Here is a 27,521-nt window from a genome sequence, read left to right as displayed (position 1 = left end):
ACTGAGTGGTTAGAAAGTCGTTGGATTTTCCTTTTTTCTCTCTCTTTTTTTCTGCTAGAGTTGATAATTTGAGGAAAGAAAGAGGAGGGACAAATAAAGTTGCAGTCACAATTCCACTCACATAATAACACCAATTGGCACCCTTCCTCCCAAAAAACAGTCTTCTTTTTCACCTACAAGGAATTTCTGAGAATGATAGTATGTCAGGACCAAGGGTGGTGAGTGGCTGTTTTAAGAGAAATAAATATAAATATAGGTATTTATGGGCTTCCCTGGTGGCTCAGCTGGTGAAGAATGCGGCCTGCAAGGTGGGATACCTGGGTTTGATCCCTGGGTTGGGAAGGTCCCCTGGAGAAGGGAAAGGCTACCCACTCCAGTATTCTGGCCTGGAGAATTCCATGGAAGAAGTCCATGGGGTTGCAAAGAGTCGAACACAACTGAGCAACTTTCACGTCACTTCACTCATGGGTATTTATCATGTTCGTATCATTTTAGCTGAAGGAAGTAGTGAAGTGTAGGTACATTATTTTTTTAATACTACGGGAGGGAAATGAGTTAACGCTTTCAACCTGGCCGTCATAAAGCAAAGCAAAGGAAGTTGCAGTCATCCAGGGTTCAGTGACAGATTGTGGGCGCGGATGAAAAGCGCGCTGGGGAAAGCGGGGAGCGCGCGGCTCGCACACAAAGGCGAGGAGTTCCCAGGCCTCCCGCGGCCCTGCCCGGGGACACCGCAGCGGCGCGCCAGCGGCCGGCCCCTCTGCTGGAGGCTGGGAGAAGTTAGTCACCCGAAACCCTAGCCTAGCGGGCATCCGAACGCGACAGCGAAGAGTCTGGGGAATGTGGAGGGAGGAGATTGGTACCGGGAGCGCGGGGCGAGGGGGTGCACGGGAAGCCGAAAGCCCGTGGCTGGTGGATGCTGCTGCAAGGTCTGCGAGGCCGGCGCGCACCGGCGTGCAAAGAGACGGGGGAAAACTTGCGGCAGGAACTTCCTACCGAGGCAAAGAAAAGCAGGCGAGAAGGAGGCAGGGAGAGACTTAAAACGTCTCAGTAACTTGAAAAGCACACTCAAAACACCCCTTCTGGAGATGAGGTAAGCCGAGGTTAGCCAACCCCATTGGTTGTGAAATATCAGACAAACCCCGAGCCTCTGCGGCTTTAAATGAGGCCAAGGAAATCTGTTTTGCTTCCTCAAATACTTTTTTCTCCCCCTTCGCCCTTGCTCTCTCCCTCCGCCCTCCTTCCACCTCGCCGGGTCCCTTCCTCCTCCGCGGTCGCCCTTTCCTCGATCAACCCCTCACCCCCCCCCCCACCCCACCCCACCCCAGGCCCGCCCTCCCCCATCTGATTAGGCGCGGACCAGGAAGGGTGGGAGTGGTGGGGGAAGCTCTCCCTTTAAGAGGCAGCTTGCAGTGACGAATTGTTGAAATTGCCATTGCAGGATGGCATGCCGCTATAAATTCATTGTTCCACCTCCTCGCATCTTCACAGCGCTCGCGCTGCTCTCGGCGCTCGCAGCGGCAGACTGGGGATGACGGCGGGCAGGAAGACACCGCATCCGAAGGGACCCAGACGCGCCGCTTCGCTGGCTCGCCGCAGGCCGCCCCTGGCATTTTTGTTTTAATTTTTCTGCCTTTTTTGCCTCTTCTCCTTCCCTTCCGGCCGGTTCCAGTAGAGTCAAGGAGACCCCCCAAATAAGAAAGGAAGCCGGCTCCGGAGCTGGGAACCCCGCGACCGGCGGGTCGGGAGCAGCAAGGAGCCTGGAGGAAATCATGCACCAGTCGCCAGCCTGGTGCGCGGCACCTTCCTGACTTTTTTTGGTGCCCCGATCCTGGCTGTGTTGGGATCCTCCCCCCCGCCCCTTTTCTAGTACTTGCTGAATCTCGGCAACCCGGCTTTTGTGTGTGTGTGTGTGTGTCTTTTTTTTTTCCCCCCCTTTTCTTTCTTTCCTCCTCTTTTCGGAGCCCGAATCCAAACATTTTCCAAAGCAACAAAGAAAAGTTCGCACGCTGGCATCGCGGCCGGGACAGGCTGGCGCTGCTACCGGGTGCCCCCTCCCTCCGACACTAGATTCAACCTTGCAAGCAAGTGTATGTGTGTCCCCACCTCCCGCCCCGGTAACTTCCAGAGCTAATAACGAATAACCCACCAAGTCCCCGCCGGCGCGCAGCCCCTCCCCGCGGGCAGCGCACTATGCTGCTCGGGTGGGCGTCCCTGATGCTGTGCGCGCTCCGCCTGCCCCCGGTGGCCGCCGGCCCCGCCGCGGCACCTGCCCAGGATAAAGCCGGGCAGCCTCGGGCTGCTGCTGTGGCTGCGGCCGCCCAGCCCCGCGGACGGCGGGGGGAGGAGGCGCAGGAGCCGGCCGAGCCTCCGGGCCACCCGCACCCCCTGGCGCCGCAGCGCGGGAGCCGCGGGCTCGTGCAGAACATCGACCAGCTCTACTCCGGCGGCGGCAAGGTGGGCTACCTCGTCTACGCGGGAGGTCGGCGGTTCCTCCTGGACTTGGAGAGGGACGGTTCGGTGGGCACCGCTGGCTTGGTGCCCGCAGGAGGCGGGCCGAACGCGACCCGGCGCCACCGGGGCCACTGCTTCTACCGCGGCACGGTGGACGGCAGCCCGCGCTCGCTGGCCGTCTTTGACCTCTGCGGCGGCCTCGACGGCTTCTTTGCGGTCAAGCGCGCGCGCTATACCCTGCATCCGCTGCTGGGCGGCCCCTGGGCGGAGGCTGAGGACGATGCGCGCATCTACGGGGACGGGTCCGCGCGGATCCTGCACGTCTACACCCGCGAGGGTTTCAGTTTTGAGACTCTGCCCCCTCGCACCAGCTGCGAGACCCTCGCGACCCCGCCAGGCGCCCGCGAGCGCCCCCCGGCGCCCCGCCGCGCGGACGGACGCTGGGCTCCGGCCCCGCAGCAGCTCCCGGGCCAGTCGGCCCCCTCGTCCGACGGAAGTCAAGGACCACGGACGTGGTGGCGGCGGCGGCGCCGCTCCATCTCCCGGGCCCGCCAGGTGGAGCTGCTCCTGGTGGCCGACGCGTCCATGGCGCGGATGTACGGCCGGGGCCTCCAGCATTACCTGCTGACCCTGGCCTCCATCGCCAACAAACTGTACAGCCACGCCAGCATCGAGAACCACATCCGCCTGGTCGTGGTGAAGGTGGTGGTGCTGAGCGACAAGGACAAGAGCCTGGAGGTGAGCAAGAACGCGGCCACCACGCTCAAGAACTTCTGCAAGTGGCAGCACCAGCACAACCAGCTGGGGGATGATCACGAGGAGCACTATGACGCGGCCATCCTGTTTACTCGGGAGGTAGGTCCCGCCTGGGTGAGTGGTTCAAGCCCTGCGGTAAGGAGGTAGGTCAAAGGGGCGGCCTTGTTGACGGTCTTCTTTCTGCCACGAACTGCCTGGCCCCATGGGTTTGCTAATCTGTTCCTTGCAGGAAACCCATGACCGCCTCCCACTGTGCTCCTGTGTTCAGAGGATACAGTCAGCAGTTAATCAAACCTTAAATGACCATGTCGGTCTTAGACATCAATCCATCAGTTAGGATGTCTCCAGTCCGAGATCTGGTACCATAGAGGCGTAAATAGGATAAAATGGGGCTAGCATGCTTGGGGAAATGTGCACGGTTCCCAAGGGGAAAGGGGGAAAGCTGAGTCTGTCTTTGGAATCAGGGGTCATCTACTTTACACTGAACCCAAAGGTAGAACTTTGGCTAACCTGAAGGAAATGGTTGTGATGGGTGATTCACTGTAGTCACTCTTACCCACCATCTTCCTGTATAAATGCCCAAACTTCTTCCTTGAACCTCTTTCCGGGCATAAGTCAAAGGAAGACTTTCTAAAGGAAGGATTCATTTTCTCATCTGGCTTTCTAATGGAGTTCTTACATATCCACTTTGGTGGAAACTTGGTCCCTTGGATGGAAGAGATGCGGGAGGGCCAGGAGAGTATAGAAACCAGTCTTGTGAGGTTCCTTAGCAACGGCTTTGCCTGGTCGTTCAGTGCACAGCTCTGCTAGGCCGTCCACAGCTGCCAGTCAAGGGTCACATCCAACTCTCATGTTTGGGTTTTGGATGAATGTTTCTGAAGTCCCAGAGCGGAAAGATCTGGGCAGAGAGTCAAGACATGAAGGAATGTTTTTCCAGGATTTCCCTCTTTTAAGGACGGAGGTAATGGGAGGGGGAGAAAAATGATCTTTATAGACTCAGAGGTTCTGGGAGTAACCCAGTACCTATGTAGACCACCACAAAAATGTGACATTCGGATACATAGTCCGAGCTGGTTTTGTGCTGGTTTTGCTGGGAGCTCAGAGCCTCGGTTTTCACAACTGTCCTCTGATTGGCAGTTTTAAGTCATGCTGTCAGATGTCTGGTAAGAATGGACCTTGATAGCACATTCTTTAAGTGTTTGGGACCCATTCAGGATAGACGAAGGATTAGAAACTTTGGAATATTATGCAAAATCATGGTACAAAAGGGAACGAACAGAAACAGGACAGGAAATTCAATGACGGCTTGCAGGAGGTTTCAGAATCACACAGTTCCACCACCTAATTCTCCTATTTTTACTAAGGAACTCCTGGTATGAAGGAAAAGTGTTGATAAATTTGGAGTGAAGAAACACTTGTGGTTCATGGTGTGGACATAAATGTAAACCACATGTAAATAAAGACGCTGGAGGGCAGCAGTTAGGGACACGGTGCTTTGCAAGATGGAAAATCTTTCTCTTCATTAAGTGATCTCTGGGACACCATCCTTTAATTTTTCTGCACAACATTAATCTTTAAAACGGAAGAGCATTCACTTTTGTAGCCTTCCATATGAAGTGAAGTTCTCCTGTAAAACTCTCCCTTTCTTATTTGGTTTCCAGTTTTTTTTGGGTGTTTTTTTTTTTTTTTTTTGGTAAGCAACTTTCCGTGTCTGGATTTCTTGCTTTGCTACATCACTAGAGGCTGCCAAGAAGGAGGCTTCAGAAAGTTTATGGAAGGAAGTTCTCCAAAAACAGAAGAAAAAATACTTTTGTAGACATACTACTCCAAAGTGTTCCCTTTGAATATTGTCATGGTGCACTTTCATTTTTAATACAAATGCAGATTCCATAATTTTTTTTAATTAACATAAATAGAAGACCCCATGACTCCCTAGTTTCTGCCCTATAATTTTCCTAGTTGCGTCTGAGAATAAAAAGAAAAAAAGTAAAACTAGTCAGTGATTCTAAATGATTTGCCTGTTGCCTTTTCTGGATTTGATTTGAGTAGTTAACAATTGCTATTTTCCAAGCTTTGGAATATATCAGTACCTTTTAATAGATAATGAAGGAATAAACTAACATCTATCTTCATTTTAATAAGTACTATAAGGACATTCATTTTTCAAGCTAGTCTACACATGGAAAATATTTAACATAGGCCCTCCCTGGCCTCCTTGCCAAGTAGCAGCAGTAAAGTAAATCTCATTTAGCTGGTGGCTGGCCCTCTGGTATATACATCTAACTTGATGAGAACCAAATATTTAAAAAGCATGTTATCATGATTATATGCATCTAATTTTAAAAAGCACTATTAATTAAGGAGCTGAGAAGAATATTGCAAGATTCTCACATAGCATTCACTGGGGAGTACTTTAAAATACAATGTCAGTCTCTGGTTATTACTTCAGAGTGTGGAAACCAAGGGGAACTAAAGGAGAAATGATCTGGGATCTTCAGTTTCATGGAAATCAGATATCTGGGATCTAAAGAAAAACTTTCATGGCTGTTTTTTTTCAATGAGAAATACCCGGAGTTGGCACCACGATCCCACTTTTACAACTCTGTTTTGAATGTAAGAAGTATGTTGCTTAGCAGCCAGACGCCAAGCCGTGAAATCCATGTTTTGATGGGCTCTGAGCACTGTTCAAATTCTGTGTCCAGATGTCTTCTCCTAAATTGCTTGTTTTTCAGGCATGAAGCAAATGTGTGAGGATATGTTTTCCACCCCTGTTGACTAGCCGAGGCCACCTTGAATGCTGTGTCTAGGAGTCAGCAGAATACTGCTGGTAATTCATTTATCAAACTAACAGACTTCACTGTTAGGACTGTACCCCAGCACTTGGCGCTGTCCTAATTAGAGAAACTTAGCACCAGCCACTTTTTTTTTGCAAGAGGAGCAGTTTTCATTCCGGAGTGGCACTTACACTGGAATTCACACCACTTCTTCCTTCAAACAGTAGAAATCCGATCGCCCTAGGATTTATTTTTGCCTTCCAGAATTCTTTTCTGGTTCTTGGCCTCCTCTTTTATTTTTTTTTTTTTTAAGATAGTTTCTCTAAAGACAAACTCCTAAATCCATTTTGGAGGCCAGGCTATTTTCTTTAGAGATACAACACCTACCTGCTTGAGAACAAAGTGGGAAATTGTCTGTTTAATATTTTCTGCCCTCTGCACATCATCAATGAAAGCTTGACTTTTTCATGGATTGGAAGTGTTGGATTGAATCTGAACCAGCTCTCAGACTATGCAATAGAAACAGTTCATTCATTCTCATGAATCATCATTGTGTCAGTTAACACCTTGCTCCTGTAATTGGTCTTGTTTTTTAAGTATTTTTTATATTGGTGTTAGTTTCAGGCATACAGCAAAGTGATTCAACTATGCAAATACATGTATCTATTCTTTTTTCAAAGTTCCTTTTCCATTCAGCCTATCACAGAGTGTTGAGCAGAGCTCCCTGTGCTACGCAGTGGGTCCTTGTTGGTTATCTGCTTCAAACATAGCAGATGTTGAACATCTGATGTATGTACGCCATGTACATACACAGCATGTGTACATGTCAATCCCAAACTGCCAATCTGCATTCTTCCTTGTAATGCCGTAAGACTTTATAAGGGGGCCTCTTACACTGGAACGGGGACTCCACTCAGAATTATTAGCTAGCTTCTTGCAAGGTTATCATAATAGGGGGCCCTAGAAGAAGATTGGGAGCTTGGAAGAGGGAGAAGAATGAGCTTTTTCTTATTTGCTTGTAGGCTCGATTAACTGATTCTGTCACACATTTGAGTTCAAATCCCATTTAAACTGAAAAGGGAAGCCTTCTCAAAGAATCATAACCAATAGGTCAATTCTAACTGGTAAAAAGCTAAATAACTCAGAAATGGGAAGATGGGGCAGGTTCAGCAGCTGAAGTTGGCATTTAAATAATAAATTATGAGTTAAAAATTGCTGAGAGTAGGTCTTAAAAGTTCTGCATCAAGAGGGAAAAACTTTGTGATAGATGTTAAGTAGACTTACTACGGCGATCACTTTGCTATTGAATCATTATTTTGTACACCTGAAACTAACATAATGTTGTAACTAAATTATGTCTAAATTAAATAGCTGTGAAGAATATTCCACAAAATCAAAAGCCATTAGATCAGAGACAATAAACCACAACACAGAGGATATATTTCAGGGTCGTCTCTCTTTTATTCAGCTCATGCATCTGGGCATCTCCTATTTGTGAGACTCTCATTTAGGGAGTTGAAGGGAGTAGGAAAATATCTTATCCCTGCCTACTCTGGCTTGTCGCCAGGGGAGAGGAAGCAGATATATGCATGTTGTTGTCGTTTAGTCGCTAAGTCATGTCCAACTCTTTGTGACCCCATGGACTGCAGCTCGCCAGGCTCCCCTGTCCTCCACCATCTTCCATCATCCACCATTTGAGTTTGCTCGAATTCATATCCACTGAGTCAGTGATGCTATCTGACCATCTCATCCCCTGCTGCCCTCTTTTCCTCCTGCCTTCAGTCTTTCCCAGTATCAGGGTCTTATTCCAATAAGTCGGCTCTTCGCATCAGGTTGTCCAAGTATTGGAGCTTCAGCTTCAGCATCTGTCCTTCCAATGAATATTCAGGACTGATTTCCTTTAGTATTAGCTGGTTTGATCTCCTTGCAGTCCAAGGGATTCTCAAGAGTCTTCTCCAGCACCATAACTCAAAAGCATCAATTCTTCCAGTGCTCAACCTTCTTCATGGTCCAAATCCCACATCTGTACATGACTACTGGAAAAACCATTGCTGTGACTATACAGACCTTTGTCGGCTTACGTATATGTATATGTGCTGTGCTTGCAAGCTAAGTCGTTTCAGTTGATGCAGTGGATTATAGCCTGCCTGTAATCCTGTCTGTAAACTCTGTCTGTCCATGGGATTCTCCAAGCAGGAATACTGGAGTGAGTTGCCTCGCCCTCATCCAGGAGATCTTTTCAATCCAGGGATGAAATCCACCTCTCCTACATTGGCAAGCTGGTTCTTTACCACTAGTGCTCCCTGGGAAGCTCACATATATGCATGTATCATTCTAATATTAGGAAAGCTCTAATAATTGCTGCAACTGAGCTATAAACAAAAGCTGAGAAAGGAAAGAGAAGGGAACAATCAATTCTGTCTCTGCATATTTATACAGGCCTTATTGTAAATGGAGAATTGAATTGGTCCTCAAAGGATGGATAGATTTGATTTGGATTCAACCAGCTTTTGTTGAGCATTTCGTAAGATGCTATTCATAGTCATAGATCATTTAAGAATTAATTCTTTTAGCAATCTGCATGCATCTGATCTTACTATCATTTGACACATAAGGACATTCATACAAAGATAAACAGAGATAAACTTATCCCAGTAACAGCTGACAAATGGCTGAGAGGGAAGTTTGTCCTCTCAAGTGGTCTCTAAGATAGAAATATTACAATGAATTTATGCGCGCATTCAATATATTTCTAATAGGCAAAGAAGGATTCAGAGGTTTGAAAAGTGGCCCTTTCCCTAAAAATCCTAATGTAGGAAACAGAAAAGGAAGTAGATGGTTGTTATACAGTGTGATGATGTTTTAAGAAATGTGGTCGTTAAATGTCATGGGAGTACATTAGAAGGTAGCCTAACCCATCTGAGTTCAGTTTGGAAGAAAGAGAAGAATTAACCAGATCCATAAGGAGGATATAGGCATTGTAGAAACACCAAATTAATTCTTGGAGTTGCCCAGAGGCAGCATGGCAATCCTGGGAAATATAATAAGGTTTAGGTCCCTGGTGACTCAGAGGATAAAGCGTCTGCCTGCAATGCGGGAGATCTGGGTTCGATCCCTGGGTTGGGAAGATCCCCTGGAAAGGAAATGGCCCACTCCAGTATTCTTGCCTAGAGAATCCCATAGACAGAGGAGCCTGGTGGGCTACAGTCCATGGGGTCGCAAAGAGTTGGACACGACCGAGAGACTTCACACACGTGCGAAAGGACAGGGGCTTCCCAGGTGGCGCTAGTGGTAAAGAGCCTGCCGGCCAATTCAAGAAACACAGAGACACAAGAGGTTCAGGTTCGATTCCTGAGTCAGGAAGGTGCCCTGGAGGAGGTAGTGGCTACCCATTCCGGTATACTTGTCTGAAAACTCCCATGGACAGAGGAGCTTGGCTGGCTACAGTCCATAGGATCGCAGAGAGCTGGACATGACTGAGGCTGCTTAGTGCCCAGCAGAACATCAAGAGGCTAAGAGGTCACTGACTGCAGCGTATAGGTGGGGATCCCACAGGAGACAGAGGACCCGTTAGAAGCCTCAGGTGGTAGGCAGGAAGGAACACTGAGAGGAAGGAGAGGATGGCTACCTGAGACATTTGGGAGATGGAGTCTGACTCCCAGTGACCGATCTGATGTGGCCAGTGGGAGGCAGGCAAGTTAATGACGTCACCAGGTGTCTTGTCCATCCCTTTCAACTTCTTTTCTGGAATATCTTTCTCAGTGCATTTCGTATGGATTGTACTGTGCAGATTGTATGGAGTCTGCTGTGTAGATTATTGAATTTCACCAGACGTACCACAGAGATAAAGATTATGCTTCCCGGGTGGCTCAGTGGTAAAGAATCCAGCTACCAACACAGGGGCTGCAGGAGACACGCGTTTGATCCCTGGGTTGGAAAGATGCCCTGGAGGAGGAAATATTAATCCACTCCAGTATTCTTGTCAGGAAAATTCCAGAACAGAGTAGCCTGGTGGGCTATAGTCCATGGGGTCGCAGAGTCAGACATGACCAAGAGACTAACACTTTCACTTTTTTTTTTTTTTTTAACACTGTCAAACATCTTTTTATCCCTCCAGATCCAGTGACCTCCTTTGAGACACCTTTACTGATTTCCCCAAGGAGAATGCATCATTCCTCTTCTGAAATCCCTCCATAGTCTGTTCACTCTGCATCCCTCTTGACATGTCTAAATCATGTCACGTTTCTTAACCTTTGAGATCAGATCTTATTTTATTTATTCACTATCCTGCCAGCACCTAGTACAGTGTCTGGCAGATTGTGAACACACAGTAACTGTTTCAGGAGTAAGTGTACCAGGTGCCTTGGTCCCTCATCCAGCAGGGCTCTCTGTGTTTTCTGTCACCTAGCTCTATCCAGAAGCCCAGATGGAGATTGCATAACATGGGACATTGTCTTGTTCGGCTTAACAGACCCAAATAATGTAGTCTCCGCTGAGGTCCACATAAGACCCTCTGTTATTGGGGGATGCCATTTAGGTGGCCAGAGAGGGAAATGGCACCTCAAGAATCAGATCCAGGGAAACTTCCCTGGCAATCTAGTGGTTAAGACTTCACCTTCCAAGGCAGAGGGTGTTGGTTCAATCCCTGGCCAGGGAACTGAGATCCCATATTCGTAGAGGCGAAAATACCAAAACATACAACAGAAGCAATATTATAACAAACTCAATAAAGACTTTAAAAATACTCCACATCAAAAAAAATCTTAAAGAATCGGATTCTACAGGACAAATATGAATTATGATGCATAAGTGTATATCTGAGTTATACTGATGGCCATAATATGTACCACACCCCTTTCTCCTATCAATAATTCTTCATTAGGAACTGGGCAGACAGGTAGGCAGACACAGAAGGCTACGTAAACCCTCTCCTCTGCCCTTCCCTTGAGCTCCGGGCTTGTCCGGTGTGTGCTCAGTGGTTCAGTTGTGTCCAACTCTTTGCAACCCCATGGACTGTAGCCGGCCAGGCTCCTCTGTCTATGGCATTCTCCAGGCAAGAATACTGCAGTGGGTTGCCATTCCCTCCTCCAGAGGATCTTCCCAACCCAGGGATCGAACCTGCATCTCCTGCATTGGCAGGCGGACTCTTTACCACTGAGCCACCAGAGAAGCCCAGGTTTGTCCTTATCGGTGGTAATATCTGTGTAAATATTTAATAGAAAGTACTGTTATGAACACTGGGAGAATCTAGGCTGAGCATCACTTCACCACAACTGTCGAGCACCTCAACAGCAATGACCAGCTGATCAACAGTAGGTAGGGGTCTAGCAGAGAAGCCATGAGAAACCCAGATAGTGCATTACAAAGCAGACATTACTCTGCCGGTCTTTCCAGTAGTCATGTATGGATGTGAGAGTTGGACTATAAAGAAAGCTGAGTGCTGAAGAATTGATGCTTTTGAACTGTGGTGTTGGAGAAGACTCTTGAGAGTGCCTTGGACAGCAAGGAGATACAACCAGTCTATCCTAAGGGAAATCAGTCCTGAATATTCATTGGAAGGACTGATGCTGAAGCTGGAACTTCAATACTTTGGCCACCTGATGCGAAGAGTTGACTCATTGCAAAAGACCCTGATGCTGGGAAAGATTGGAGGTGGGAGGAGAAGAGGGTGACAGAGGGTGAGATGGTTGGATGGCATCACTGACTTGATGGACATGAGTTTGCGTAAACTCTGGGAGTTGGTGATGGACAGGGAGGCCTGGTGTGCTGCAGTCCATGGGGTCACAAAGAGTTGGACACCACAGAGCAACTGAACTGAACTTAACTGAAGTGTTAGTTAACTCCAGATTCCCCCTTCCAAAGTGCTCTGCCTTCATTCTGGCTGCTGTCCTGCAGATGTGATCAGATCTGCTCTTAGCCTCTGTGTTCCTTCCTTCCTTTAGCGTGTTTGTGCTGCCTGAGAGACCAGTCTCCCCTGCATCTCTTGCTCTTACTTCCAGTTTGCACATTCATGTCTGCTTAGTTCCTTTTCTCCGCCCAGTACCAATCACTTTGCTTTTCCAAGTTGTATTAGCTTCTAGGCACCTGCATTTCAAGGTAGCATCCTTTGCTGGTTCCCTGCTCCCTGCTCCATCCGCAAGAATAGGTCTGGGACACTGTGAGTCCTTCTAACCCCCATGATGAATCACAGATACTGCTATATTCATGATATTGTAAATGTCCACCCCTAGTCACCATGTCAGTGACCTCTCTGTCACACTTTCCCTGGTCTTGCTGACCATTTCAGCTCTATTTTAGGTACACTGTCCCAGACCTGTCGCCCGGCCAGGAACACCCCAGAAGCCCACTGGTTAAATCTCTGCATGCTCCTGCAACTCTTATATTGTATTAAATTTTCCATTGCATCATTGTCTACACATATCAATATCATAAAATCAATCCTGCTTAAAAAGGACCATCTTTAACATGACAGATATAACTTACCTTCAGATTTACACTAAGCAGAAAAGTCCTTGTCAGCACTCTTAATTCATTTGACTCTTCTGTGGATACCTTTTGTGATTTTCATTCCTTTAGTATCTCCTACCTCCAGTTTTGGAAGATAAATGAGTGGATGGACAGACAGATAGATAGGTAGATATGCTATTGCCTCACTAGGATACTTAATCCTGCTCTGAATTAAAAAAAAAAAAAAAAAAAACCTATAAACATCAATAAGCTTTGCACCTGTAAATGTTATAAATCATCATCAGAAAATAGAGACGAGTTTGATGTGTTATATTCTTAATAATTTGATGCACAAGTTCAGTTTTAATGGATTGGAATGAACATTGGATCATAAAGAAGCACAGGCATTCACTGTCAGTCTTGAGGAAGACACCGTAAGTGGGCTGCCATGATTTGAAACTGCATGAGTAAAATGGAAAGGTTGCCAGTTCACATAATTACAGTTACAGAAATAAAGACTGTGGCTATGCAGTCAAGGGGTTTAATCAATGTGATTTAAAAAAAAAAAAAAAACTGCTTTTGTTCATAATTTTGTCACATGTACAAATTTCCATGGCAAAGGGCCAAATGCATTTAATGCAATTCAAGGATGACAAGGAGGGTTGATGGGCTCTAATGAGCAATTGATTATCAGTAAACAGAGAGAGATGAAGAATCCACATTAAACTCTGTGTAGAACAAGAGGTCATTTCCATTAGCTGTGACTCTTCATCCAAGCTTATTAATGAAGTAAAGCGTAAGAAGGGGAAACATTTCTTAGATTTTATCATTTGAAGATAATAACCCCAAACTGTGAAGGTAAACATAAATCCTGGTTTTTTAAAAAAAAAATTTGCATGTGTAGAAATAACCTACAGTGTCCAGCAATTCACTTAAACCGTGACCTGGGTTTTTGGTCTTAAAGCTACTAAAATGACTGGAGGGAAAAAATGGATTAAAACATGCATTCTACTATACAATTATCTCAAAGACTGATTGTTATGCAAACGTGTGTTCTAATTTCACTTTTAAAAACTACTAATTTGTTCTCAACAGCAGTAATTTGACATCCCACGGGATGGCATATGAGGATACCCAGGAGACTTTGGGAGACTTTTGTTGGTTTGGTGACTCGATTCACCAAAGCTATTTGGCTGAGATTTCCACTGTCTGAAGTTATAATGACATGGCGACCACAGTACAGTTCATCACAGCTGGGATTCCATAATATATGGAACACAATAAGGATCTGAAAAAGTACTAGGGAGATTGTAGGGCGTATCTTTTAAATATTATTCACCTTGGCTGGACTTCCATGCAGCAAAATAGAGAAGAGTTAGAAGCGTATGTAGACATTGACTAGGCGGCGTTGGTTATATAGTAGTAACATCTCCTGCTGGCTTCCTGGAGTCTATTGCGGTCTTGTAGCATACAGCATATTAAACATGTGTGACAATGTTCAGTAAGGCAAAAATCCACATAAGATAAACATCTTTTCTCCTTGTCCTAGTAGAATATAAATATTAGCTTATGTTGTCAAAAAAATGAACAAAAAATAAAGGTGTGTGAGGTCTACATTGCATCCGACTATATGTCAGAATTCATCTTCATTTAAGCAAATATTTTTTGAGTTCCTGTTAAACGTCAGGCATTGTGGTAGTTGGCGACACAAAGCTAATAGCTACAATAGAGAGAACAATTTCAATTAGTAAACAGTCATCTTTCATAGTAATTAATATTTTAAAAAACTCTTCTGTCATTATTCACTTATGGCTTTTTTAATAGAAATATACAAACTCTCAATTCATTTTCATTGAAAACAGGAGTCAAATACAAGAGAAGTTAATATCCATTAATATTCAAATAACATTTAGTGGAAAGTTTGTCATTACAAATCTATATTATAAATTTTGGCTTCTATTTTGTCTCTATGCTTCATAATTTAAAATTGTCTTGTTGATGTCTCTTTCATCTAATTTGATCATCTTAACCATCAGTAGCAGGCTTCACTTGCGGCTCAGCTGGCAGAGAATCCTCCTGCAATGTGGGAGACCTGGGTTGGGAAGACCCTCCGGAGAAGGGAAGGGCTACCCACTCCAGTACTCTGGCCTGGAGACAGTTGATGGGGTTGCAAAGAGTTGGACACGACTGAGCGACTTTCACAACCATTAGTGAGGTGTGATCGTGTTCTCCTTTGAAAAACTCTTATGAGCCATACAATTTCTCACCAGACAAACACATACACTCATTTATATAAATATAATGTATTATATTACAGGGGCTTCCCAGGTGGCACCAGTGATAAAATTCTGCCTTCCAATTCAGGAGACTCAAAAGACTTGGGTTCAGTCCCTGGGTTGGGAAGATGCCCTGGAGGAGGAAATGGTAACCCACTCCAGTATTCTTGTGTGGAAAATTCCATGGATAGGGGAGCCTGATGGGCTACACACCGCAAAGAGTCAGCCACAATATGTTACCTATATTTTCTGAGGATTGATCAGGTTGAGAAACACTACATTAAACACTATGGGAAAGACTGTATACATTTCTGAAGAAACAATCTATGAAATTACAACTCGATTTGGAAACTTGAGATGATCTTTTGAGGAATTACCCTCATACATTAAAATTTAGTTTTCTATCCAAATGACTGAGAAATTTATATTCTGCCATAAATAGGTGGCAGAATTGCAGTTTTGCCCCTGTGATGGAAAATAAATTATTACGTTTGACTTCTGATACATTTAACATGAATTAAGGTCAGAATAGTAAGACTTTCTTAAGCATGAGCCTATGTGAAAAAGATCCGTAACATACGTGCCTACAGTTACATGATACAGCTTTGTTAAGACCGTGGCTGCTTTTGTAACGGACAAGCCACAATCCTGGACATCTTTTAAAATGTAGTTTAGTCCCATCATCCTTCTGTGCTTCTAGGGACCGGAGAAGCCTAGCAGAGTCAATGCCGTTGGTTTGTCTTTGGACCATTTCCAGAGCTGAGCAGGTGATACCATAAACAAATCCCAGTGTTGACATTTGGAGTGAGCAAGTGGTTCTACGAGGTGGCTCCTTCTGGATGTAAATTGACTTTAATGATTTCTTTCTTTCTCTGGGGCAGGATTTATGTGGGCATCATTCATGCGACACCCTGGGAATGGCAGACGTTGGGACCATATGTTCTCCGGAGCGCAGCTGCGCGGTGATTGAAGACGATGGCCTCCACGCCGCCTTCACCGTGGCTCACGAAATTGGTATGCAGCGTCTTTTCTCTTCCCTGGCCAAATCAAACACTTGTAACAGCTGCAACAGGAACCGGCATACTTGGCAATTCATTCCAGATTTCTCCTGGTTCGGATAACCCTTGGGGATTACATTTGTTTATATTTGCACTTTTAGGGTTAACTCCTAAGAGGGACGGAAACCAAAGTTAGGCACACGTGGCAGAGACTTCCTTTCTGTTGGTGCCATTTGAAAGTTTAAGAGAAAGTTACTACTGCCAGTCTTGTAAAGCATCCACCCAGGACCTGAGGAGATAAAATCTGTCACAGCTGACAATGGAATGCAGAGATGTTTGTCTTAGAAATTACTCTGTGGACTCATCCAGGGTGAGTCAATGTACACAGAAATTCATCAGGTTTTATTCCACTGTCAGTGATACATCAACTCCTGGCAAAGGTAATCAATAGCTTATGGTCACCATTCCAGTCTTGTTTTTAAGAGCAAAGCAAATGAAACAAAACCTAACAGTCACCAGGGTTGATTGTAAAGTGTTCCTTACCTGGTGACATTAAGAAACTCATTTCAATCCAGAAACTAGAAAAGGCTAAATATGACAAATATCCCAGCAATTAAGAATATGTGTTTCGTAATCACTGACCGAGGCTACTAGACATATGAGAAGTTAATTTAGTATTTAGGATTAGGTTTTAGAATTAGATACATCTGGGCTCAGTTCTTGCTAAAATACTTTCTGCCTATGTCCTGTTGGTCTGATGATTTAAACTCTCTAAGCTTCAGTTTTCATATCTGAAATATAGAAATAATTGTGCCTACTTCATTGAATTATTTCAGGGACCAAGTTGGGTAAATTGTAGATACCAGCTATTATTTATCTTCATATACACTTCTGTTTTGCTTTTTAATTAACTAATTCATTTACTTTTTAATGTATCACCTTTTAGAATTAACTTTTTGGGGGCAAACTATGGTTTGATAATTATTGCACTTTTGCTGCATTTTATTAAACATATTTTCTTAAGCTAACACAGTCATTTTAAAATAGAAATTAAAACTTGTCTTCCACTTTAGTAGGCAAAGAACATTTCACAATATGTTGATTTTTGGCTGCTATGTTTTCTTTGGGGACTTAATTTCACATCAAAAGTACAATTGCATAAGTCAGTATATTAGAGCAGTAAAATAGAAATCAGTACTTAAGTTCCAACTAATATGTGTTAATCATGATCTTAGTTTTCTTTTTTTTTATGATCTTAGTTTTCTTAACTGACACACTTCTTACCACCTAAGCAAAGAAAAAAAAAAAGCACAAACATGGTATCTTAATGTAAATAACTGTCCAATAGCATCACTGATAATAATTCAATTTAACATTTTGCTAATTGAGCCTCTTTAGCTTCAAGATAGGAGAAGGCAATGGCACCCCACTCCAGTACTCTTGCCTGGAAAATCCCATGGACGGAGGAGCCTGGTGGGCTGCAGTCCATGGGGTCGCAAAGAGTCGGCCACGACTGAGCTACTTCACTTTCACTTTTCACTTTCATGCATTGGAGAAGGAAATGGCAACCCACTCCAGTGTTCTTGCCTGGAGAATCCCAGGGACGGGGGGAGCCTGGTGGGCTGCCGTCTATGGGGTCGCACAGAGTCGGACACGACTGAAGCGACTTAGCAGCAGCAGCAGCAGTGATCTATTTTCACACATTGACAGCATCTGGGAGGTTTCTTTGTAAGGAAACCACAGTGGCAGTAAAGAGCTTCTTTGAGGCTTCATGGACCCTCAAAGAAACTGAATTGGAATGAAGAACCGTTTAGCACCACCTTTCTCAGTCCTCCTGAGTTCCTAAACCAAGAGATTATACAGGCAGATACAGCAGAGAGGTAGGACACAAAATGCTAATGAGAACAAATGTTTTATTAAAACTATTTATGTACAATAAGTTTTTCTTTTTCTTAAGTGGACATGACTCTACAAGAGAATAATGTGGGAGAAATGTGGGTTTCTCTGCAAAAAAGTCAAACGTAAATATTTGATGATGTCTGACTAACACTCCATGTTCCTTTTAATTTCTTCATTTCTATGTACTTCTTTAGAATTCTCTGTAATTTATTCTCCAATAAAACAGTGCCTACTTCATTTCTCTTTATGTGTCACATATGACCTAATCTGAGAAATGTAAGGTCTGGGGATAGAGGGGTATGGGTTTAATTTCCCTTTCATAAAGGAATCTGGCTTTCATTCATTTTGTTTTCTAATTGCTTTATTATTCTTTAATTTCAATTTTCGCCTAAATCTTGTGAACACGTGTTTTAAAGTATGAGCCTTAAAAATTGTAGCAAAGATAACCTTACAAAATATTTCCTAATCATCTGTGTACCATTGCAGAGCTTTGACTCTGCAGCCAGTGTGCTCTTGGGTCACGGAGTTCCCTGTTCTGTTTCCAGCACTTTATTTTTAGATTCTTGCTTGTAGCTATCAGCCTGAGTTTACTATGCTCTGGATTCTAATTCCACCCTGTTCTTCTATGTAATTTCCTCCCTTTTTATTAGACATTTACTACTTTTTAGATCTGGATGTTATGTCCAGGCTACATTTGGTGATAAAGCACTGCTGTGAAACCTCAGTTTTGCCAGAGTGTTTTGAATTCGCTTGAGTCTATTCCAAAATGAGCAATTCGCTTCATGTATATGGTAAATACGTTTCTGTGCTCAAAACATAAGCTGTGGAGAAAATTTCCAGGCTGTTCCCATGATTTTTCTACTTTATTTCATCTATCAGCAATGAAAGGTATAGTCAAAAATCAGTTCAGTTCAGTTGCTCAGTTGTGTCCAACTCTTTGCGACCCTGTGGATTGCAGCATGCCAGGCTTCCCTGTCCATCACCAACTCCCAGAACTTGCTCAAATTCATGTCCATCAAGTCAGTGATGCCAACCAACCATCTCATCCTCTGTCATCACCTTCTCCTCCTTTCCAATGAGTCAATTAGTTCTCATCAGGTGGCCAAAGTGTTGGAGCTTCAGTTTCAGCATCAGTCCTTCCAATGAATATTCAGGACTCATTTCCTTTAGATTTGACTGACTTGATCTCCTTGCAGTCCAAGGGACTCTCAGGAGTCTTCTCCAGCCCCAAAGTTCAAAAGCATCAGTTCTTCAGCACTCAGCTTTCTTTATGATCCAACTCTCACATCCATTCATGACTACTGGAAAACCTGTAGCTTTGACTACACGGACCTTTGTTGGCAAAGTAATGTCTCTGCTTTTTAATATGCTGTCTATGTTGATCATAGCTTTTCTTCCAAGAAGTAAGCGTCTTTTAATTTCATGGCTGCAGTCACCATCTGCCGTGATTTTGGAACCCAAGAAAATAAAATCTGTCACAGTTTCCACTGTTTCCCCATCTATTTGCCATGAAGTGATGGGACTGAATGCCATGATCTTCATTTTTTGAATGTTGAGTTTTAAGCCAACTTTTTCACTCTCCTCTTTCACTTTCTTCAAGAGGTGTTTTAGTTCCTCTTTCCTTTCTGCCATAAAGGTGGTGTCATCAGCATATCTGGGGTTATTGATATTCTCCCAGCAGTCTTGATTCCAACTTGTGCTTCTGCCAGCCCAGCATTTCTCATGATGTACTCTGCATGTAAGTTCACTTTTATTAACGGGTTTAGTTTCTCATGGCATGCTCTAGTCACTACTTCCTCTTTCTAAACCATAGGGGTTTAAAACACACAGTCTTGAGAGTTGAATATAAAGCTTTTTGTTCCTTTTTTAATAATATATTTACTTATTGGGTCTTGGTTTCTTCATGCAGGATTTTTCATCAGGGTCCATAGGCTGTGAAGTGTGCAGGCTCAGTAGCTCTGCAGACATGTGGGGTCATAGTTCCCTGACCAGGGATCCAACCCGCATCCCTTGCATTATAAGGTGGATTCTTTAACAACTGAGTCACCAGGAAAGTCCCCCAAAGTTTTTTTTATTCTTTTACTCACTTTGACTTGCTTTTTCACTTAGTCCATTGAATCATGTCCCTACATTGAGAATTATCATGTAAGACAGAGGCAAACCTTAAGTCTTTATCTTGTACGTGTTCTGTCCATGATGTTAAAGTCATAATGAAGTGACTTAAATGAACAGTTCTGAGAAGTGATGCTTCTTGTGCCGCATGTGAATGGGAATACTTCTCTTTTCCTACTTTCCTATTCCTTCCTAACAGAAAGCTGTGTTGGAGACACAGTCCACTGGTGTCAATACAGCTTTCTGGAAAATAGATTTTGATGCATCTAGACCCTGCCTAGGCAGTAATGAATTGCCTTACTGCCTGCCTTCTTGCTATCTTATGGACAGGTCAACATCAAGTAAAGTAAAACTTTCTTTGAGAAAGTTTTTTAAACTATCAAGAGCATGGTTCCCATCCCTGGACTATGGGTGGAGGTAAGAATGCGACTATAGCTGTTTTACAATCCAAACGTGAGCTGTAGCAAGTTTCAAGTGAATGTAAGTTTACATTTGGAGTTTATGTTTTTAACTTGTCAAACTTTTATTATGGGCTTGGAATAACGATTTCACCTGCCGCACACATGGTTCTCCAACATAATAATTTTCTTGATGTTGGGCCAGCCTCTAATGTGCGAGGGGAGCCATCTGATTTTATTTAGACTCATGAAATCCGTAGTTTGCAAACAGGCTGAAGTTCTGCCATAGAGTGGTTAATTATAAAATGTGCTAAGTGAATCTCTCCATCATGAAAGACTCCAAAAATGCTTCCTAAGCTAAAATCAGGCAGCTCAAAGAGTCAGGGCCAGAGAGTCAGCTGGAAGCTTCGGAAGCGGTGGAGACACAACAGTATGGCCGCCTGTGTTTTGCTGCGGTTGGAGCGAGTGCTCTGGTTCTGCTGATCTGCGTGTGACTCTACCCCTGCCATCGATTAGATTAAACGAGGCCATGTTTTGAAAGGCTGCAGAGGCCCTGGAAACACCATAGACCAAAGCCAAGTACACAGAATCAGATGTCAGGACTGGCTGTGAGATGTGAGGTGAAAGGAAGCCAGGATTAAACTTGGTATTTACCCTCAAAACCCATAGCTTTAATCAACATGAACTGTGCATTTTTTTTTTCTATCCGGTTTGGAGCAGTGCCACACTGTGTCGTTCTTGGCCCCCAGATGAAAGGTGGGAATAGGTCTTTGCTCCGTGTCCAGAGGCAGCATTGAAAGATGTAGTGTTAGGATCAGCTGGTTTGTTTTGAAATCAAATCCCAATTCCCCAAGGTTCTAGGGAAAGCCTATGGATTGTCTGCCATGGGTATGGAAAGCCAACGAGTTGAAGGTGACATAAAATAAATATATCACACACAACGTGTATTTTTTTTTTTCCTTCTTAGGCTTAGAAAATTTCCCCTTGTCTCCCAAATTGAGTGTCTGATTATCAGACACTAGTAATCTAGTGTCAACTAATCAGACACTAGTCATCTAGCATCTGGTAATCAGAATTTATAAAAAACTAGGTAAGACTAGACTACTCGTAAGTTAAAATTATAACAAACCCAAGATATCAGTGAGAACAATAAAATTCAGTAACAATCACTGGGCCTTTATATTTGTCAGGCACATTTTCTAAGCACTTTGCAACTTTTATATCCCTTAAGCCTCACAAAATCCCATGAGGTGAGTACTATTAATGAGTCACCCAAGAAAGGAGGATGCTGACACGCAGAGAAGTCTCTAAACTGATCTAAGGTCAACAACTAGGTATACTGCTTGGGGAAAAGTTAAATCCAATTTATCCAGCTCCAGAGCCCAAAATTTGGACACTATGCTAGAATGGCTTGTTAGTGTCCCTTTTGAAAGATAGTCTTGAATTTGAATCAAAAGGATATTGACACAGCTATTTATAAGGTGAAAAAAATTTATTTTCTTCCTTCTAAATTACATCATTGATATAACATTTAGCATTTGTGTTTAGGGCTTCCCTAGTGGCTTAGATGGTAAAGAATCTGCCTGCCAATGCAGGAGACCTGGGTTCAATCCCTGGGTCAGGAAGATCCCCTGGAGAAGGGAATGGCTACCCACTCCAGTATTCTTGCCTGGAGAATTCCAGGGACAGAGGAGCTTGGCAGGCTATAATCTATGGGGTCACAAAGAGTCAGACAGGACTAACTAACACATCTGTTTTTAAATGGGAGTTTAAGAGTTTTATCACTTCTCTTAAGGATTTGCATTTAAAAAGATGTGTAGGATCCAATTACTGGGGCTCCTGGTTTCCTTCACCAAGGATTCTAGGTCCTGATACCCTGTGAGTTTTTGACTTCTTTCTCAACCCCTGGCAAGACCTTCCTGAACGTTAATAATCCCAGCTGGAAAATTAGGTAAAAATAAAAACATGACCTCATTAAGAAACAGATGCTTCATGAGCAGGGCTTGCTTAAGCAAACACATGACAGAGCTTCTTGTGACATTTTTTTAGGATGTGATGCTGTGGCCCCATGCCTATTGGCCAGTTCGGGGTCAGGACACAAGAGCTTAAAGTTCTGTTTAATTTACAGACCAAAGTTTAGAAAAACAACCCAGTTTCCTTCCTGAGGTTAATATTATAAATCAGCCCTGGTTGTACAGTAATACCTGAGTTGAATAAGAAGCTGAACCAACATTTTCCTGTTAAGTAATGTGTCTTCACCAGGGTGTTCATTATTTCAGATTTTCTGACACCAAATTCATGTGTGAATTTAAGGAGACAAGATGCTTTTTAAAATCTACATTGTGAATATCCAAGATGAAATTTATTTAATGAAGTGCTGCCTATTTACCAGTTTTAAAAAATGATTGATGTCCAAAAAAATTACCAGGTGACTAATAGTTTGCTGTTTCTGAACTGACACTTATAACTCAGACTCTTACCCTGCAGACTTTGCTTTGACATAATTTACCCGAAACTCATTTCCTCGGCGTAATTCAAATAAACTCTTTGCTGAGGTTACTTTGTGTGATGGGCACTCATTAGCAGGACTGTCATGTTTATGATATGGTTTAATATCTATTAAGAATAGATGGGTATTTTCTACAGAAGCCCTTATAATTTACACCTTGGTTTTTACTAATGATTTCAAACATCAAGATACAGCTGTAAGGGCTGCATCACTTGGGAAAATAATTAATTGGACCCCTGCATCACCATAAATTTCACTCTGACTTCTGTAACACTTTTTTAAGAAATTTAGTGTATGAATGCCTTTAACAAACTCACCCACTGCCTAACAGTGTTTGGTCTGTAACTGTGTTGGGATTTTACGTGAGAAGTGGCTTCCAGTTACATCACTCAAGAATTAAAGATTCACCAAGAAAGATAGTATTGTAAATAAAGTTGCTTAACTTAGTTAAGGCAAACAAACCGCTCTTAGTTTTTTGCACGTCTCCTGATTACAAATGGTTCCAAATACAAATGCTAATGCTTCCTTGAAGCAAGACTTTGGAACCTCTCCTTTAAACCCAGATTTTGAATTGTGGTCCATAATCCATATCAGCCTTGCTTCCTCACTAGGATTTTTCACATCCTGTTTTAGTAAGGCAGCTTGGGAGAACTTCCTCAAATCTCTTCGCTTACCTTTCAAAACTGCCTTGAATCTTCTTCACTCTGTTCCCATACTTGGCCTAGAGAAAGAAATTTCCAAGGGAAAGAATTGCCTTTCTCTGTGACTTTCTGGACCCTGTCTCCCTAACTCTTCCTTGATTCTTGTACTAAGTCATTTCAGTTGTGTCCAACTCTGTGAGACCCTATGGACTGTAGCCTGCCAGGCTCCTCCATGGAATTTCCCAAGCAAGATTACTGGAGTGGGTTGTCATGTCCTATTCCAGGGGATCTTCCTGATTCAGGGATCAAACGTGTGTCTCTTCCATCTCCTGCATCGGCAGGTTCTTTACCACCAGCACCACCTGGGAAGCCCACCCTTCAACTAACTCTGGTTTGCATTGCTCAAAAAACTCATCATAAAAAAGCCTTTTGATGAAAGCAGTACATTATTTTAGGAGATGTCAACATTTTCTCTGACACTGTTTTATCTTCTGGGGCACGTGTGTTTAAATCTCAACTTCACTAATCCTGCTCAAGCCTGCTTGTGGGAGAAGCGCTTAATCTCCAATCCACGCCTGTCATTTTACACATCTCATTTTATGATTTAGGAAGAGATTCTCACTGGAAAAGGCCATCCGTGACATCATGATAAATTCTGGTCAAGCCCTTCAAAACATCCACTTAAAATGTGTTGTTAGTTGCAACAGAACTTTCGAAATTTCCTAGATTCCAGGCTTTTCTCTATTAATAAGTGTGTGGTCTCTAAAGTGAGTGTCCCTTGAAAGTAACTTATGCTTTTATATGTATTTCACCACTCTAGGGCTCAAAGACACAGGATGATTTCAGACTGACATTAGGTGTCCTAGCTTAATGATGAGGGGAATCACATTTGAGAATGCCATTTCTTTGGCTGTCCACAGCCTTTAGTATGCCTGTCACGTCTCTCCTGAGGAGCGTCCAGACGCCCCGCACATTGTTCTTTCATTTCAATCCCTCTCCAGCTCCTGAAGGGAAGTCACGTGGGTCTTTCCCCTGTGCCCTGGATCCAGCTCCTGTGTTCCTGGCTCCCTGTTTCTCTGGGTGCTGAAACGGTCTTCACATTGCTCGTGATTCTCCTTGTCCTGGGGAGAGCATTCCTCTCCCAGCCTGCTGACAGGCTTTCTTCATGGAGAACAGAACATTTATCCTCACTACAAGGAGTCTCTCTCTCAGTTGACCTGTAAGCGGTCCCTTTCTGACTGACTCTGGGAGATCTTATAAAATTCACTTCTCCTTTCAGCTCTTGCCAAAGTGGAACTCAGATTTGTTCTTGCCCAGAATGACAGTCTTCTGATGACTGTCTACCTGTATCTTCAGCAACAAGCAATTACATGGATAAATTAGCAATTCAGAGGCCAAAGAATCTGCCAAAAGAGTCATTTAAAAAGCCCAGAGCATCTTTTTTTTTCCTTTCATTTTATTTTTTTTTAATTTTTTCTTCCAATTATTTTTATTAGTTGGAGGCTAATTACTTTACAATATTGTAGTGGTTTTTGCCATACATAGACATGAGTCAGCCATGGATTTACATGTATTCCCCATCCTGAACCCCCCTCCCACCTCCCTGCCCATCCCATCCCCCTGGGTCATCCCAGTGCACCAGCCCTGAGCACTTGTCTCATGCACCCAACCTGGACTGGCGATCTGTTTCACAATTGATAATATACATGTTTCGATGCTGTTCTCTCAGATCATCCCACCCTTGCCTTCTCTCATAGAGTCCAAAAGTCTGTTCTATACTTCTGTGTCTCTTTTTTTGTCTTGCATATAGGGTTATCGTTACCATCTTTCTAAATTCCATATATAGCGTTAGTATACTGTATTGGTGTTTTTCTTTCTGGCTTACTTCACATCCACCTCATTAGAACTGATTCAAATGAATTCTTTTTAATGGCTGAGTAATATTCCATGGTGTATATGTACCACAGCTTCCTTATCCATTCATCTGCTGATGGGCATCTAGGTTGCCTCCATGTCCTGGCTATTATAAACAGTTCTGTGATGAACATTGGGGTACACGTATCTCTTTCAGATCTGGTTTCCTCGGTGTGTATGCCCAGGAGTGGGATTGCTGGGGTATATGGCAGTTCTATTTCCAGTTTTTTAAGAAATCTCCACACTGTTCTCCATAGCGGATGTACTAGTTTGCATTCCCACCAACAGTGTAAGAGGGTTCCCTTTTCCCCACATCCTCTTCAGCATTTATTGCTTGTAGACTTTTGGATAGCAGCCATTCTGACTAGCATGTAATGGTACCTCATGAGGTTTTGATTTGCATTTCTCTGATAATGAGTGATGTTGAGCATCTTTTCATGTGTTTGTTAGACATCTGTATGTCTTCTTTGGAGAAATGTCTGTTTAGATCTTTGGTCCATTTTTTGATTGGGTCATTTATTTTTCTGGAATTGAACTGTAGGAGTTGCTTGTATATTTTTGAGATTAATTCTTTGTTTCTTCATTTGATATTATTTTCTCCCAATCTGAGGGCTGTCTTTTCACTTTGCTTATAGTTTCCTTTGTTGTGCAAAAGCTTTTAATTTTCATTAGGTCCCATTTGTTTATTTTTGCTTTTATTTCCAATATTCTGGGAGGTGGGTCATAGAGGATCCTGCTGTGATTTATGTCGGAGAGTGTTTTGCCTATGTTCTCCTCTAAGAGTTTTATAGTTTCTAGACCAGAGCATCTTAAAATAAATTGCTTTGCTTTCATAATTGATATTTAGCATTATAGGCATCACCATTATGTATAAAAGAAAAAAAAAATAGAGGTAGTTTCCTCGGCCCCTCAAAGTGAATTTGGTGTTTACCTTTCGGCTTGTATTTAAATCAAATATCTAAAACTTAGCCTCCGGATGAAATGAGTATCTCTTGAGGCAACAATACACATGCATATGAACAGAACTTTTATCTAGATACATATGGAAGAAAAGACTATTACTCCATTGAAAGTGCTAGTCAGTTAGTCGTGTCTGACTATTTGTGACCCAATGGACTGTAGCCCACCAGGCTCCTCTGTTCATGGAATTTTCCAGGCAAAAATATAGGAGTGGGTAACCATTCCCTTCTCCAGGGGATCTTCCCAACCCAGGGATCAAACCCGGGTCTCCTGCCCTGCAGGTGGATTCTTTACTGTCTGAGCCACCATTGCTCCATTAAATAAATATAAATGTCTTATGAAATAGAGTGCAAAGATCACATTTTTTAAAGTATAAAACCTAGATTCATGATACAGAGGTTCCCTTAGGCCACTTTCTCTACTGTGCCAGGGGGGGAAAACCTCAAGTGTGAAACCTCCACACTAATCCCACAGTGTTCACTGATAACCTTTCTACATTCTCAATGAGTATTTGATGTACTAAGTAAGTTTTAGCAGTTTCGAATAGAATATGAATGAAAGGTACTATTTTTCTGTGGGTGCGGTGAAACTCAACATACCACCCAAAACTTGGACGAGCTCCTGCCAATCTTCTCTTGCATGTTATTTGGAAGATACTTTATGAACTCCACTGTGAGTTTATGCTGCTGACCAAATAGAACGTGAGTGGTGGTAAGAGGGTTTCCCACAGAGAACCGACTAGCTGAGTAAATGCTATTGAAGTAAATAACTGTATAAATAGTATCAAAATACGACGCTTAGAAGGTCACTGAACCCTGGCCACTTAATTTCAACCACAACAGCAAGCAGCTGTTCAGTGGACAATTTTGTTATGAGGTGTTAGTGATTTAACAAGTTGGCCCCAAGTAGTTGGAATTTGGCGTGAAAAATTTCATCTCTGTTGGGTTTTACTGTTGCACACTGGACTTTTTCTTGGCAGAATGGCCAAAGTTCCTGCCTTTGGTATTCAGGAACCCAAGAAGAACGCAGTAATCACTTTTCTATGGTATTTTCCACATTTTTTTTTTTTTTTTTTTTTGGTGGTGGTTTGTGTAGGGTATTAAAAAGCTTTGCAAAAAACACTACTAGGATGACCTGTTTACTTTTTAGAGTCTCTCCAATCTGTTGTCCTGGATTTTACCACTGAGGTATATACACTACTGTGTGTGAACTAGATAGCTAGTGGGAAGTTGCTGTATCACTACAGAGAGCTCAGGCTGGGGCTCTGTCATGACCCAGAGGAGTGAGATAGGAGGGTGGGAGGGAGGCTCAAGAGGGGGTGGATATATGTGTACTTATAGCTGATTCACATTGCTACGTGGCAGAAACCAACAGATCGATGTAAAG

The 27,521-nt window shown here is 43.3% G+C and overlaps 1 protein-coding gene across 2 annotated transcripts in view; it reads left to right on the top strand.

Annotated features, from left to right (window-relative positions):
- Positions 1-568: 568 nt before the first annotated feature.
- The window catches only part of ADAMTS5 (ADAM metallopeptidase with thrombospondin type 1 motif 5), a 57,907-nt gene continuing 30,954 nt past the window's right edge, over positions 569-27,521 (top strand). Inside the window, exons 1-3 of one of the 2 annotated variants that reach the window (XM_065913796.1) lie at positions 569-1,090; positions 1,439-3,306; positions 15,586-15,718. In XM_065913796.1, the coding sequence (XP_065769868.1) occupies positions 2,191-3,306; positions 15,586-15,718 (1,249 nt within the window). In that variant the 5' untranslated portion in view covers positions 569-1,090; positions 1,439-2,190. Of the gene's footprint in view, positions 1,091-1,388; positions 3,307-15,585; positions 15,719-27,521 lie in introns of those variants that run through there. The other variant, XM_065913794.1, reaches the window with a different exon arrangement.

Source organism: Muntiacus reevesi, chromosome 21 (genome assembly GCF_963930625.1).
Source record: "Muntiacus reevesi chromosome 21, mMunRee1.1, whole genome shotgun sequence".
NCBI classification, from domain to species: Eukaryota; Metazoa; Chordata; class Mammalia; order Artiodactyla; family Cervidae; genus Muntiacus; species Muntiacus reevesi.
The sequence above is the reverse complement of the archived record's forward strand: the minus strand, read 5'-3'. Positions and strand labels throughout refer to the sequence as shown.